At 37.0% G+C, this 12,785-nt stretch overlaps 1 protein-coding gene across 1 annotated transcript in view; it reads right to left on the reverse strand.

Moving 5' to 3' along the window:
- Positions 1–12,785, reverse strand: part of CORIN (corin, serine peptidase) — a 148,037-nt gene that overhangs the window by 43,595 nt on the left and 91,657 nt on the right. Inside the window, exons 7-10 of the mRNA XM_019473206.1 lie at positions 9,971–10,078; positions 8,279–8,389; positions 7,230–7,346; positions 3,518–3,616 (exon numbers count right to left, since the gene is read on the reverse strand). Of these exons, the coding sequence (XP_019328751.1) occupies positions 3,518–3,616; positions 7,230–7,346; positions 8,279–8,389; positions 9,971–10,078 (435 nt within the window). The remainder of the gene's footprint in view (positions 1–3,517; positions 3,617–7,229; positions 7,347–8,278; positions 8,390–9,970; positions 10,079–12,785) is intronic.

Here is a 12,785-nt window from a genome sequence, read left to right on the forward strand (position 1 = left end):
CTTTTTTTGACCTGAGTAAATGTAAAGTTGCTACAGTTTTAAACATATAAAACAGGGCTTAGTGTAACGCCTGTTAAGTTGTGGAAGCATTATGAGTAAAGAAGCTTTGAAACAGCAGATAGCAATATTGAAGCCCCCGTTCCTGGGTAAACCGCAGTTTTGTGGCAAAGTCAGGATTGCTCAAATAAAAAAGCCGAATCTTCAAATGGAGAAACTGAGAAGCAACACCTGTTCTTAGAGGCACAGGCTGCTAAAGCTGCTGCTTCTCCTGCAGGCAGAGGAATCTGGGACTAAACATCCTTCAATCCCATGAGCCTTCAGCCCACAAGGAATCAACCTTATCATACACATTTAAACTTGTGACTAGCTAGAGTGGAGTTATTCAAGTCAGTAATTATATCTCAACGATTACTCATGTATTCTGACCTTAAAACATCAGGAAAATATGACCTTCAAATCTCACCAAAGACAAGAAAAGATTACTTGAAGAACTGTTTTCTTTGGAGATGCCAGGTACCTACAGTTCCAAGGGATTTCAGCAGGAACTGCAGATGTGGTCAACAACTGAAGTAATTTGATCTGTTGTGATATCTCATGTTTGATTTCTCCTTGATTAGTGTATGTATCTCAAGTTATATTGCTTCCTTTTGACCAGGAGGGGGACAACCTCTCATGGGAGATAATATCTGACCATGAATTGCAAGACACAGAGGAGAAAACGACCGAGATAATTCAATTATGATAGCTGAGATTTCAACCAAAAAAAAAATTTAAATTATTTTAAAAATTTAAATTTTATTAAAAGTTTTTAAAAAGTGAAGTGGATTCATTTTAGTTTTGTGTTATATGGATACCTTCCTTCCCATTTCATAACCCTTTGTAAATATTTCTTGAAGGAGAATGATGGTTTGGTTCACAACAGGCAAGTAAAAAAACCCAACACCTACTACTCTAATCAGCTTAGAAGGCTCCTTCTCACCTGAATAGTTTGGTTATGGATATGGATTAGAGGACAGACCTACACAGGTGATGTACATAGTAGGCATCTGCTGCAGACCACCTTAGCAAAAAGAAGAGGTAGATGAACCCTTCTTCAGAAGGCAGGAAGATGCCTCGTGATTGCAGGCGTTGGTACTTATGAGAGTTTTAATCATGCTGATATCTGCTTGAAGGACAGCAAGTTGGTCTTAAAGGAGAGCCTCCTCAGAGCACAGAAGAGTCCATTCCAATGCAAAGCAAGTCAAGCAAGTGTGGCATAAGGCCACCTTGGCTGAACATGGATCTCCTGACCAAGCTCAAACACAGAAAATAAATATCCAGAAGACAGAAGAGGGGATAGAGCACTTAAGTGGAACATAGAGACATTTCCCAAGCATAAGAGAATGGAGTCAGAAAAGCCAAAGCTCAGCTAGAGTTGAAACTATTGAGCAATGTAAAGGGCAAGAAGGAGGGCTCTTGTGAGTACGTTGGCAGCAAAAGGAAACGTAAGAAAAATGTGGGTCTGATGCTCACTAGGGCAGGGGAACTAGTGACCAGGGACATGGAAAATACCAAGGTACTCAATGTCTTTTCTGCCTCAGTTTCCACTGAGGAATGTCATTGGAAGGCTGCTTTATATTATCTTCAAAAGGTCATGGCAACCCTGGCACCTGATGAGTGGAAAAAGGCAAACATCACATCCATCTTTAGGAAGGGCAAGAAGGAGGATCCAGGGGACTACAGTCCAGTCAGTCTATCCTCAGTCCCCAGGAAGAGTATGGACCAGTTGCTTCTTGAAGACATGTCCACACATGAAGAAAAAAAGGTGACTGGGAACAGCCAGCATGGATTCATCATGGGAAAATCATGCCTGACTAATCTGATTGCTGTCTCTGACAAGATGACTGGCTGTCATTCCCTTTTATTCAGCACCGGTGCATATCTGGAGTATTGTGTCCTGTTTTTTGGCTCCCCAATTCATTGAAAGACATCAATATACTGGAATGAGGTCAGTGGAGGGCCAACAAGCAGGTTAGGGAACTGGATCACACGATCTACAGGCAAAAGTTGGGAAAAGAGAGTTTGTTCAGCCATCAAAAAGGAAGGCTAAGGGGAGGTCTTATTGCTGTTAACTACCTAATGGGTAGGTGTAAAGCAGACGGAGCCAGACTCTTAGTGTGCAGGGATAGGATGAGAGGCAAAAGACACAAGCTGTAACACAGAGCATTCCAATTACATATATGGAAAAAAGGTTTTTATCATAAGAGCGGCCTAACACTGGAACAGGTCTCCCAGAAAGACTGTGGAATCTCTGTCCTCAGAGATACTCAAAACTCAGCTGCACAAGGTCATGGGCCACATGACTTAATTGGCACTGCTTTGATCAGGAGTTTGGACTAGTTGACCAAAAGTGTGAACTAACTTCCTTCTAATGCTAAACATGGTACTTATGATTGCGCCTTTTAAAAAAGTTAGGAGAACCATTGATAGAAGCATATGTAAAGCATATATGCCCAAGTATCTTGTATTTTTACTTCAGCAGGATCTAAAGGCCCCAGCATGAATGGTGCCTGTTTCAAACAAACACTTGTGGATGACAGTCACAACTTTAGAGAGACTGTGGAGTTTGGACTAATTGACCTTCCTGTATCCATTCCAACCTAAATGGAATAACATCATCCAAACAAGCTACCATATAGTACCAAACCATGCCTTGCAGAGGTAACTGCTCAGCACAAAGCAATTACAGGATATGTCTACACATTCATATGTAAGTGAAGGCAAGCCTGCCCATGTGCCAAGGTGACCTGAATTGATGTGACTGTATTAACACATCACCAAGTTTTAATTAATTCTGAATAATTCTGAATACAGTTCTGCCCCAGTTTCAAAACCTAGCCAAATATACTTCTTTTCAGTACATGTTCACAGTGCTGCATTGCACAAGTGAGAAAGACAGCGACTCAGAAGCAAGTGTACAGTGGGTACAGGAGGCTTGCATGGAGTGGTATAGTACAGGACATAAAAATGAAGATATGCAGTGTTGAAGACCCCAATCCTCTACAATATGTATTGGTCAGAAGAATAACTAGTTTTGCCAATTTGAGTATCAAAATTATTCCTTCATAAAAGGGCTAAAAGTTCTCCAGACTACTAAACACAGTACCATGTTTTCTTATATTTTGAAAATAAACCAGTAGCTTCTGCTTTACACTTACACTATGTTGTTTACTTTATGTAAACACTGAATGCCATTAAATGTTAAGAAAAAGTGCAACTGTAAACACACATTAAGAATGTATCAAAAATTCACAGAAGGGAAAATATCTCAATGTCAAATGTTATGAGTACCTCTTAGTACATCAATAATCAAGAGTTATGATGAAACTTTTGTTTCAGCTCTGCCCTTTTCAATACTTAATCATTACACATCTGCATTAGATAGTAAATTAAAGTATTACTGTGTTCTACCCTGCATCCTCATTATACTCTAAAACACCCTAAAACAGTGACAGTATGAAGCATGTGACCTACTTACTGCAGTTTGTCTGGCTGTTTCTCATCTCACAGAGAGAAGTTCCACAGGGATCAGGACAGGAAGTACATCTCTGGTCTCCCTCCTGACAGAGGGTTTGACCTGAGGAAAATAGAAATTTACTATTCTAATTATTTACCAGGCTAATAAAAATGACTGGGGTGTAGTGATGAGAAAATACAGAGTTTACATTACAATTAAGTATTTCGTTTACATAGTTGAGTAAGTACCCTACAGCATTTCAAGTGCAGTAAGGAAGTGTTGTAAGGAAGAAAAGTGTGCAGCACTGTCCAGATGTCACTTTTCTTTACCCCTATGTTTAATATAAGAATTTATATCCCAGTTTCTGAATGAGAGGTATTGATGTCTGAAAGCCATTTACCATGATCCTCTGGCAGAGTATGAAAAGTCATTTAAATCAGATTTCAAAGGGAACAATAGGTCCTAGCTGAAAGAGAATACCCTCTGGGAATTATTCTTCAGTGCCATTCAGTTGATCTGCTTCTCATTTTATAATTGTTTTGGTGGACAATAAAAATCATCCTGAAGAAAGGTCGTCAGAGCTGAAGCTTTATTGTCCTTCTTTGGCTGGTTAAAAAACAAACAACAACAACAACAAAAAGAAACCCAAAAAGGCTATGGTCTTAAAGATAGAATTCAGAATAACTAAAACCAGCACCTCATCAAAAAGTTTCTGAGCACATTACCTGGGTAGTTAGTTTCTCTGACAAATCCCTGGACTTCTCTCTGTCCCACAGTGGTGATAGCTCCTTTCCAAACCATTAAATTCTCTCTTCCATATGACTTTTGCAAGATCAGTCATTTAATTTACTATTCTGTACACAGAGACTGAACAGTTTGGATTTTACCATCTTATGCTGTTTAAAATGGTTTATTACAACTATTGTTTAGTGTTCGTATTGCACTACTGTCCACGAACGTTAATTATTCAGTCATGGCATCCTTATATTGGGCATACAGAAGATGCTGAAGAAACATCTTGTTTCAATGACCTTGACAACAACCTTGTCCCAAATAATTGATGATGTAGTCATATCTATTCACAATAATGGGGATTTACTTCCCTTCATACATGTTATATATTAAAGCAACGGAGGTACTTTCTTTTGCTGTAGCAATTGACTGTCTTATTTTACAGGTGCATCTGATTGCAAAACGGAACTTGAAAAGTAGGGAAAACCTTTTGACTTCTAAGCTATCACAAATCTTTACATTAAAATTCATTTTTGAAGTTTGCTCCAACGCCTCCTTATCTCACAGTGGAAGAGTTTCTCAACTCTTTAAAAATCCCTGTGCTACAGTGTAGATTCTTTTGATCCTAGCACAGTCAATGCTGAATTTCTATAAACACACTCTACCCTGTTTTTTGAAGGGATCGCAGAACCAGCTGTGAATACATCTATATTAGATTTCTATTGTCACAAAATGAATGACAGCAGTAATGTTAATAGACGAAATACCTTAGATTTCCTTAAGGTATGTAGCGAAGGAGACCATATTTCTCATTCAGATACAGATGAAGCAATGGTCATTTGTAATCCCCATATGTATCTACTTGTACCATTACACAAGGTCCCTGTATCCTTATATAGGCAAGTGGCAAGTCACTACATCTTGACCTCAAATTTCTACGCTGATTTGACGTTTACTGTGTTTGTAACAAAACCAATATTCCAGATCACTTCAGCCCTAACTTCACTGCCTCTGCTAGGCACACCGAAATTGTTTGATTTGTAGAGCAGACAAGTCTTTGTATTAAGTGTATGTCCTATTACATTTTCTGTAGTTGCTGAAATCAACAACATAAATAAGAAATATGAAAGAAAGTTACAAACAAGAATTCTGCCTTGCTTTTACATTGACTTTGCAAGGAACCAAAGAGGAATAATCCAAATGAAGTCCAAATTCTGCCTACATATTCTCATGCAAATTTAGGACGGACAGGATGTGGTTGCATAAAAGAAGAATTTTGCTCTACACAATATTGCAAAATATTAGATAGAGTTTTTTGCACATTGAAGAATTAATAATAAGAACAAGGAAAACTTTCATATTTAACAGCTTTGCAGTTTAATGCTAAATGGAAAAATCTTTTAGCATGATCTGTGAGATCATTGACTACATAATTATCACCCCATCCTACTCCTCTGCATTTAGTATCCTTGAATCTGTATCTGTTCATCTTACCAAAAAACATTTTTAATCGTTTCTTCAACATCCACAGAGGCAAAAAGCCGTGAAAACAAAACACATTGCTGACTTCTAGCCCAGATCATGCATCAACGTTTTCTGTGAAATTCTCTTTTACTAGTGATAAACAAATTTAATAGGCTTAAGTTGGGTGAATTTTAGCAGTTGAAATGGTTGCTTATAGAACGTTCTAAATAGTTTTGTACTTTTCAATTTATCCCATTCTCCTGCCTCATCTCTTTTATATTAAAAACGGTAGTTTCATTATCAGCAAGAGAAACGGAGGATCATGGAATTCATAGAATAAGACTGAGGTTGGACATCAGGGAAGATGAAGAATAAAAACTGAGCATTTTGTGAGATAGCACAGTCAGAACTAAGGAAAAAACCTGGTTCTCAGTTTTTAGATTGCCAGAGTCCGAACTGGAAGAAATTTCATGCAAGACCTCTTCGGAACGTCAACATTAATTGTGAAGAATAATAATGGTAATTTCTATGTTCCAACTTCTCGGTTGTTTTTTGGCATGGAGATGTTTAAATTGGAATAGGAAGATCCTGAGAACTTAATATGAACAGAAGGGACTGAGTAGACATGCTTATGAAAGGATTTCTTCTAGACTGGTTTCCTGAAGAAATGAGGCTTATATAATCACACTGTGTATTTATCTTATGATAACAGGTCTGTTCTACTCTAATAACTTTTGAATAGGTTGTCCTATTACCACTACATCTGACAGCACTAGAGTTTTCTAAATAAAGTGAATTCCTTTAATTTCTTAAAAACAAGATTCATAAGAGAAAGATTTCAATAATTCTCACATTGAAGGAAAGGCTGCAATCTGAACCTATACCTTACCAGAAACAAGAGAACTACATGTGAAAAATACCTTCAAATGCTGAAACCATCACAACATGACATCATCTCTTTCTGAGTGTCAAAATGTACCACAGGACACAAGTCTTTGGGAAACCATGTTCCAGGGCTCAAGAAACTGCCTGGTTTCCTTTTCTTTCATACAATCCATCATGAGACAGCTGTTAAGTAGCTGTGAAACCTTACATTCTCATATATTTTCCCTTAGTCACACTAAATCATTAGTTTACTTATGAAAACATCCTTTCTCTGACTCACAAGTTCTGATGAAAATAGGATTTGCATGAGAAAATTCCTCCTCAGACGACACCAATTGCTGCGATAGTAGCTTCTAATTGCTGCAGACAATGTGAATATGTATTAATTTATTTCAAGTAACAGCTGATCATGTCAGATAACCAAATACTATGCTAAATACCACCTCCATTTCTTTAACTTTTTATATTTTTAAGGACTAATAAAACTCTGCTTACAACTTCCTGTGTGAAAGGAGACACTAACCAGCCTTAGCAAGCGTTATTTGAAAGGCAAAGAAAGTAAATTTGTCAGACAGCTTCAGCTAAAGGCACTTCAGAACAAAGCAGTCAATGGTAGGTTCAGTAAGAACAGTAAAATGAGGGATATCCTTACTTTCACTGCAGTTTTCTTCATCACTTCCATCTTTACAGTCATTATCTCCATCACACTGGAATGCGCTAGGAATGCACTGCCCATTTCTGCACTCCACCAGACCCTGACTATGACATGCTAGAGAGAAAAAAAAGATGATATTCTGATCAACTTAAGTTAATGAAGGTCTTAATTATTTTTTAACATTGCCTTGAAGTTATTTTAGGAGAAGCTGATAACACTGCTTAGCACTGAAGGTCACTAGACATTTTTCATTATATGTAGGCTATGTTTTCAATAGCCTACAGCTATACTGATCTTTAACTACAGGGGCTGAAACTATGTATGTCAGGTATTAGCGAGAGGCTGAGATGAAGGTTCAGCTTTTCCAAGAGAAAAACCCCATCATTTTTACTCGTATAAAAATTGTCACCTATTCTTTGTCCGCTTACTTACATTCCTTTATTCAGATTAGGTTCTTAGATTTCAGGGAAAATTGTAGGATAGCGGTTGCAAGGTCAAGCACTGAATGGCAGCAAGAATCAAAGCAGCATAAGCATATGTCTTATGATAACCTTAATCACATTAAAACATGTGCTAGTTCCCCAAGACTTGATTTTGCAACCTCAGCAATATTCTAGTATAGTTTTTTTGCAGATATACACCATCATCACTGGAGCAGACAGAAGTCCAAACTCTGACAAGGTGTGATAGGTCGCATACAGGCACATCAGAAAGCTGTCACAAACTCAGAATACCTACAGTTTAAGAGGTTACATACATTCATTCATTACTGTTTAATGGGAACATTACAATTAACAAAAAGCTAATTCTGTAATTAACAAGAAGCTGAAACACAAGGCAATGCTGGTACTTCCCAACAATGGCAACAAATATGTAATTTGCTGCAGCTGTCTACCAGAAGGGACATTTGTCAAGTGCGAACTTCTGAAATCAAATAAGCTTGTAGATTTGCCTTACAAGTAATAAGTAAGTATACCACGTATCTTACATTTTGGTTTTTATTTTTAAAGAAAGAAAAAACTAATTTAGAGATTAAGGGAACTTACAGCAATTGATTTCATCTGATTTGTCTATACAGTCATGGTCACCATCACATACCCAATCAGCTGTTATACATCTCCCATCTCCACACTGATGATGCGTCACTGGATTACAATCTATATAAAATGCAAATGTGAGGACAAAAAAAAAAAGGAAAAGTTACCATTTGTATAATTTATATTATTGATCAATTGTTCTATGCCTATAAGCTAATCATTCTTACTAATGAGCCATTTTGCATTAGTAAATTACAATAAGAGATTTTCTGTACCTGCAGATCTTTTTGCAGATGGTAGTTACATATGTTCTGAATTCTATTGCCTATATAGATAGTGATGCATTCATTCCTTCTCTCAGGTGCACAGTCGTTTCCATTTGCAAATAGACAAGTTTCTAAGATTTGTTAAGCACATTAAAAGATCTTCTGGCCTCCCATCTCATGGAATGATTTTCAGTTAGCCAACATTTTCAGTTGCCGCCAGAGAAAATCATTCCCTACATTTATCTTTTTACTAAGAATTAAAAAAAATATGTTTCTCAACTGTCATATTTGGCACTTAACAGAAACTATATTTTTTGCATACGCTTAGAATTTTCCATAAGAATTATCTACAAAGAAACTATTCCAATCTTCATCTTGCTCTTTCTACCCGAATGCTTCCACAAATAAAGAAAAGCATTCTGTTGAGCGGCCCGACTTTACACCAAAATAAATAGGGAGCGTAGACACAGTCCAGTCTGCCAAATCTGCTATGAAACCCATTTATAGCCTGTACAAGAAGTTAGATCTTAAATTTTATATAGAAAAAACTATCTCAAGATAGGAATGGTAAGAGTCAGATTAATGTTTAGAAAAGTCTTTAATCAAAGATGTTTTTTGAAAAAAAACACAAAACAACCAAAACTAACAAAAAGTAGTGCAAGATCTTAAAGTATGTTTAATTTGGAGAAGAAACATAAAGCAAATCTCAGAAAAAACTGTGCCTTTATTTTTAGTTTTGAAATTCTCTGTGCTTTTCCTTAGAAAAGCGAACAAAAAAAGGTGAGAAATAATATTTTAATTTTTAAAAAATTATTTTAGAGCAATAAATTTTTCTCAGGTGTAGTACCAGGAGCAAAAGTTAGAAAAAAATTCAAAGAAAAACTTTCAAAGTTTTCCAGTATTTACATGTGAAGATTATTCTTTTTTACGGCAAAACTTCATTTTTTTCCTATGAAAGTGTAGGTAGAAAGACAAATATAAGGAGGCAGAACACACAAAGTTGATTGAAAACACGATTTGAAAGAAACAGAATTTGATCATCAAAACATACAAGTTCACTATGGAGCTTATGTAAAAACAGTTCAGCTATAAAACAGTTGGCATCACCAGTGTGTAGCCTCTTACGGCTTGCTTTAATCTCGTTAAATTCAGCCAAGTTAGCAAGAAAGCAACCATAACATCTTGAATTAGTTTAAAACAAATTGCAAGTCAGAATATTTCTTCAAAATACCACTACCTTCAAAATTTGGATTAACCCAGAACTCTCCTTTAAAACTTTTCAAATTGCATATAGAATTTGTGAGCTGTTTTTACTTTGCCCAAAAAGAATAACAGCAGGGTATATTACTCTTTTAGTAGGTTAAGGAAAAAGATTGCTGGCTTAGGCAATACTGCTGTCTTAAAGACTTTAGAAAAGCATAAAACTTTCATTTACCACAGTTCTGTTCATCGCTAAGGTCTCCACAGTCATCATATCCATCACAAACAAAGGTATAATTTAAGCATTTTCCCGTGTTGCAACGAAATACATCATCACTGCAGTCTACAAAACAAATTTTTGTAAAACGTTAACATGACATTGGAACTTTCAAATAAACTATAACCACTGGAATGTATTGACTAAAACTAGATTAGCTAAAGATACCCTACAATTTACAGGTCTGCATTAATACTCAATGTGTACCAGTTTATTAGAATCTAGTATGGAAGAACAAGAAAAATCAAAAGCAATTTTTAGACATTTTTATTCTGTTCCTACCAGCTGCTTTTTTGATCAATACCATGAGGAGAAAGTGCTCTGGTTACACATATGGACCAAAATGTTTAATTAATTTATACACGTGAAGTTCTCGAGAAAGGTTGTGGGTTTCATCAGCTAGATTACTAGGCAGTCTTGAGCACCTGATGTGGTTATTAGGTGGAGCTGAAGCTTCTAACAGCAAAATCAAGATCCCCAGACCCTGGTTTTGAGCCTGCCTTTGATCTTACAATGGTTTCAAATGAGCTTTATGCTTTACACAGTTTTGGGCTCAGAATTTGGCCTGATGCCATCTCATCAAAGAATTCTTAGCACTGTCAGCCCTAAGTGGGTTTAGCCTTTCTTTCCATGGCTGAGGCCTTCAGTAAAGCCCTGATAAATATTCTCTGAGAATATCCAAAATGCTTGAATAATATCAGGTTTTATAAAAACATGGAATCTACATTGTAGTTAGGAAAGGGGGCAGAAGAGAAAATAGGGTTGGTGGTGTCTGATCCCATTAGCAATAACTTTTGATTACAAACACACAGTTGGGAAGTGGGTGACCTAGTTTCACTGCCTTCCTCTAGGCTTTTCCTTCACATCTGGCTTTTCCAGGGAGAATGCCAGGATATAGAACAGCTGGGTGGATAATCCCTCCTTCCTGTTGAAGCTATGCCACTGGAACCAATGAAGTTCTTTGTGCCCTTTCTTACTGAGATATGTGGGCATTTTAAATGAGCTCTTTCCTAGACGACATACAGAAAGAGCTCCAAGAGCAGGGACTGGAACACAAGTCTCTCCCCTCAGCTGACATGCTCAACCACTAAACAACAGAATCATGCTACCGCTTGCTTCTTTCCTCTTGGCGTGTGACTCCTGTGTTCATGATTGCACAGTGGTCCCACTTTGAAAGAAGGGTGTCCTTCTAAGTATATTACACACTGAAAGGTGCGGCACTCTCCCAGAAGGTGCAGTGGGATTTCTATCCCTCCAGATCAATGTCAGCCAAGTATTCCACCTCCTAGGTGAGTACTCTAACTTTAAGTTTCTCAAGGCTTTACCAACCTCAACTCTAAAACTTGAACATGAATCACTTCTTCCCCTTCCCCCACAGAAATATTCATGCTTTCTACAAGTTTCACATCATCTTAGAAAGTCCAAACAGAATTAACGGCACAATGCGAAGGACAATGCTTCAGGACATAAAGTAAAATAGTATGGCTGAGCCATGAGCTTTTTAGTCAATAGTTAATTTAGCTTTAAAAGAACAAAAGGCATGAAACAGTAAACACCAAAAACCCCAAACTAAATGAAAATATTTAAATTCTAGTTTCATGTAAGCAGAACAATAGCCAGCTGAGAGTAAAATTCTAAACACTACTTGTTTTGAGTATGCAACAGCATGAAATACTCTGGCAACCTTTATCCTTATTGATCACTTTGTAACTCTGACAGTTTCTATGCTTCCATTGCTCCTCATGCAAATGAAACAAAGCTGTCTTTGTTATATAACCAGGACAAGATATATGTGCAGACTCAATGTACAAATTCTGCCACTTCTAGGAGTAAATAAGACCTTAATTCAACGAGATGCTCTGTTCTAAAGCGTGGCATGCAGTGGCACATGTGTGAAAACATTTTCTTTTGTATTTTATTACTAAAATGGTCTTCATGTTGTTTACCCTTTGTGAAAGAGAAGTATGACTGAGAAAGTCACACGAGGAGGAAGAGGAAGTGAGTGTACGTATTAGGGAAGTGTGTGTGTAAGTGCAGCCAGGGGGATGTAAGAGAGATGGTTACATTTGGTACATTACATGTAAAACTTGCTCATCAGGATCCTTCTGACAGTTCCAAGTTTTGGCATGGATAATTTATGCATTTGTAGATCAGCGTTACAGCTTCTTTCCTGTTCATATTCCTATGTGATAGCTGGCTGAGCTGAATTCTGATTCCTCAGCTGGTACCTTCCATTGCACAAAGTCACAGAGTAAATGGTATAAGCAACATGATGAAATCGTAAATACCAGTTTTTGGCTGCAGCTGTGTAAAAAAGTGACACTGCTAAGTAAATTAAACTATACTTTCAAAAAGAGGGATGGATTCTGCTAAAACCTAACTATTGCCTGCATACTTATTATGGCCCATCAAAGGGAAGACGAGAAAAATGCTAGAGCCAGAAATAGAAAAGTGTTTGCATCACGTAATCAATTTCTTGATGCAGAATCCTGAAAGGAGATTCTAAGAAGAACTATTAATATGAAAAAGATTAAAACCAGAGACTTCTACATTTCATAATGTATATAATTTTCAACATTAAAACTAAGGAGACACAGCTGTAAGATTCACTCATGTAACTTCAGACATCTACATCATTTAGTTTCTAAAGCACATACCCCATTTAAATTATCTGCTTAAAATCAGACAAATCATAGAATCATAGAATCATAGAATACTTTGGGTTGGAAGGGACCTCTAAAGGTCATCTAGTCCAACCCCCCTACCGTGGGCA

This window comes from Aptenodytes forsteri, unplaced genomic scaffold (genome assembly GCF_000699145.1).
Source record: "Aptenodytes forsteri isolate BGI_AS27 unplaced genomic scaffold, ASM69914v1 Scaffold102, whole genome shotgun sequence".
In the NCBI taxonomy this organism is placed as follows: Eukaryota; Metazoa; Chordata; class Aves; order Sphenisciformes; family Spheniscidae; genus Aptenodytes; species Aptenodytes forsteri.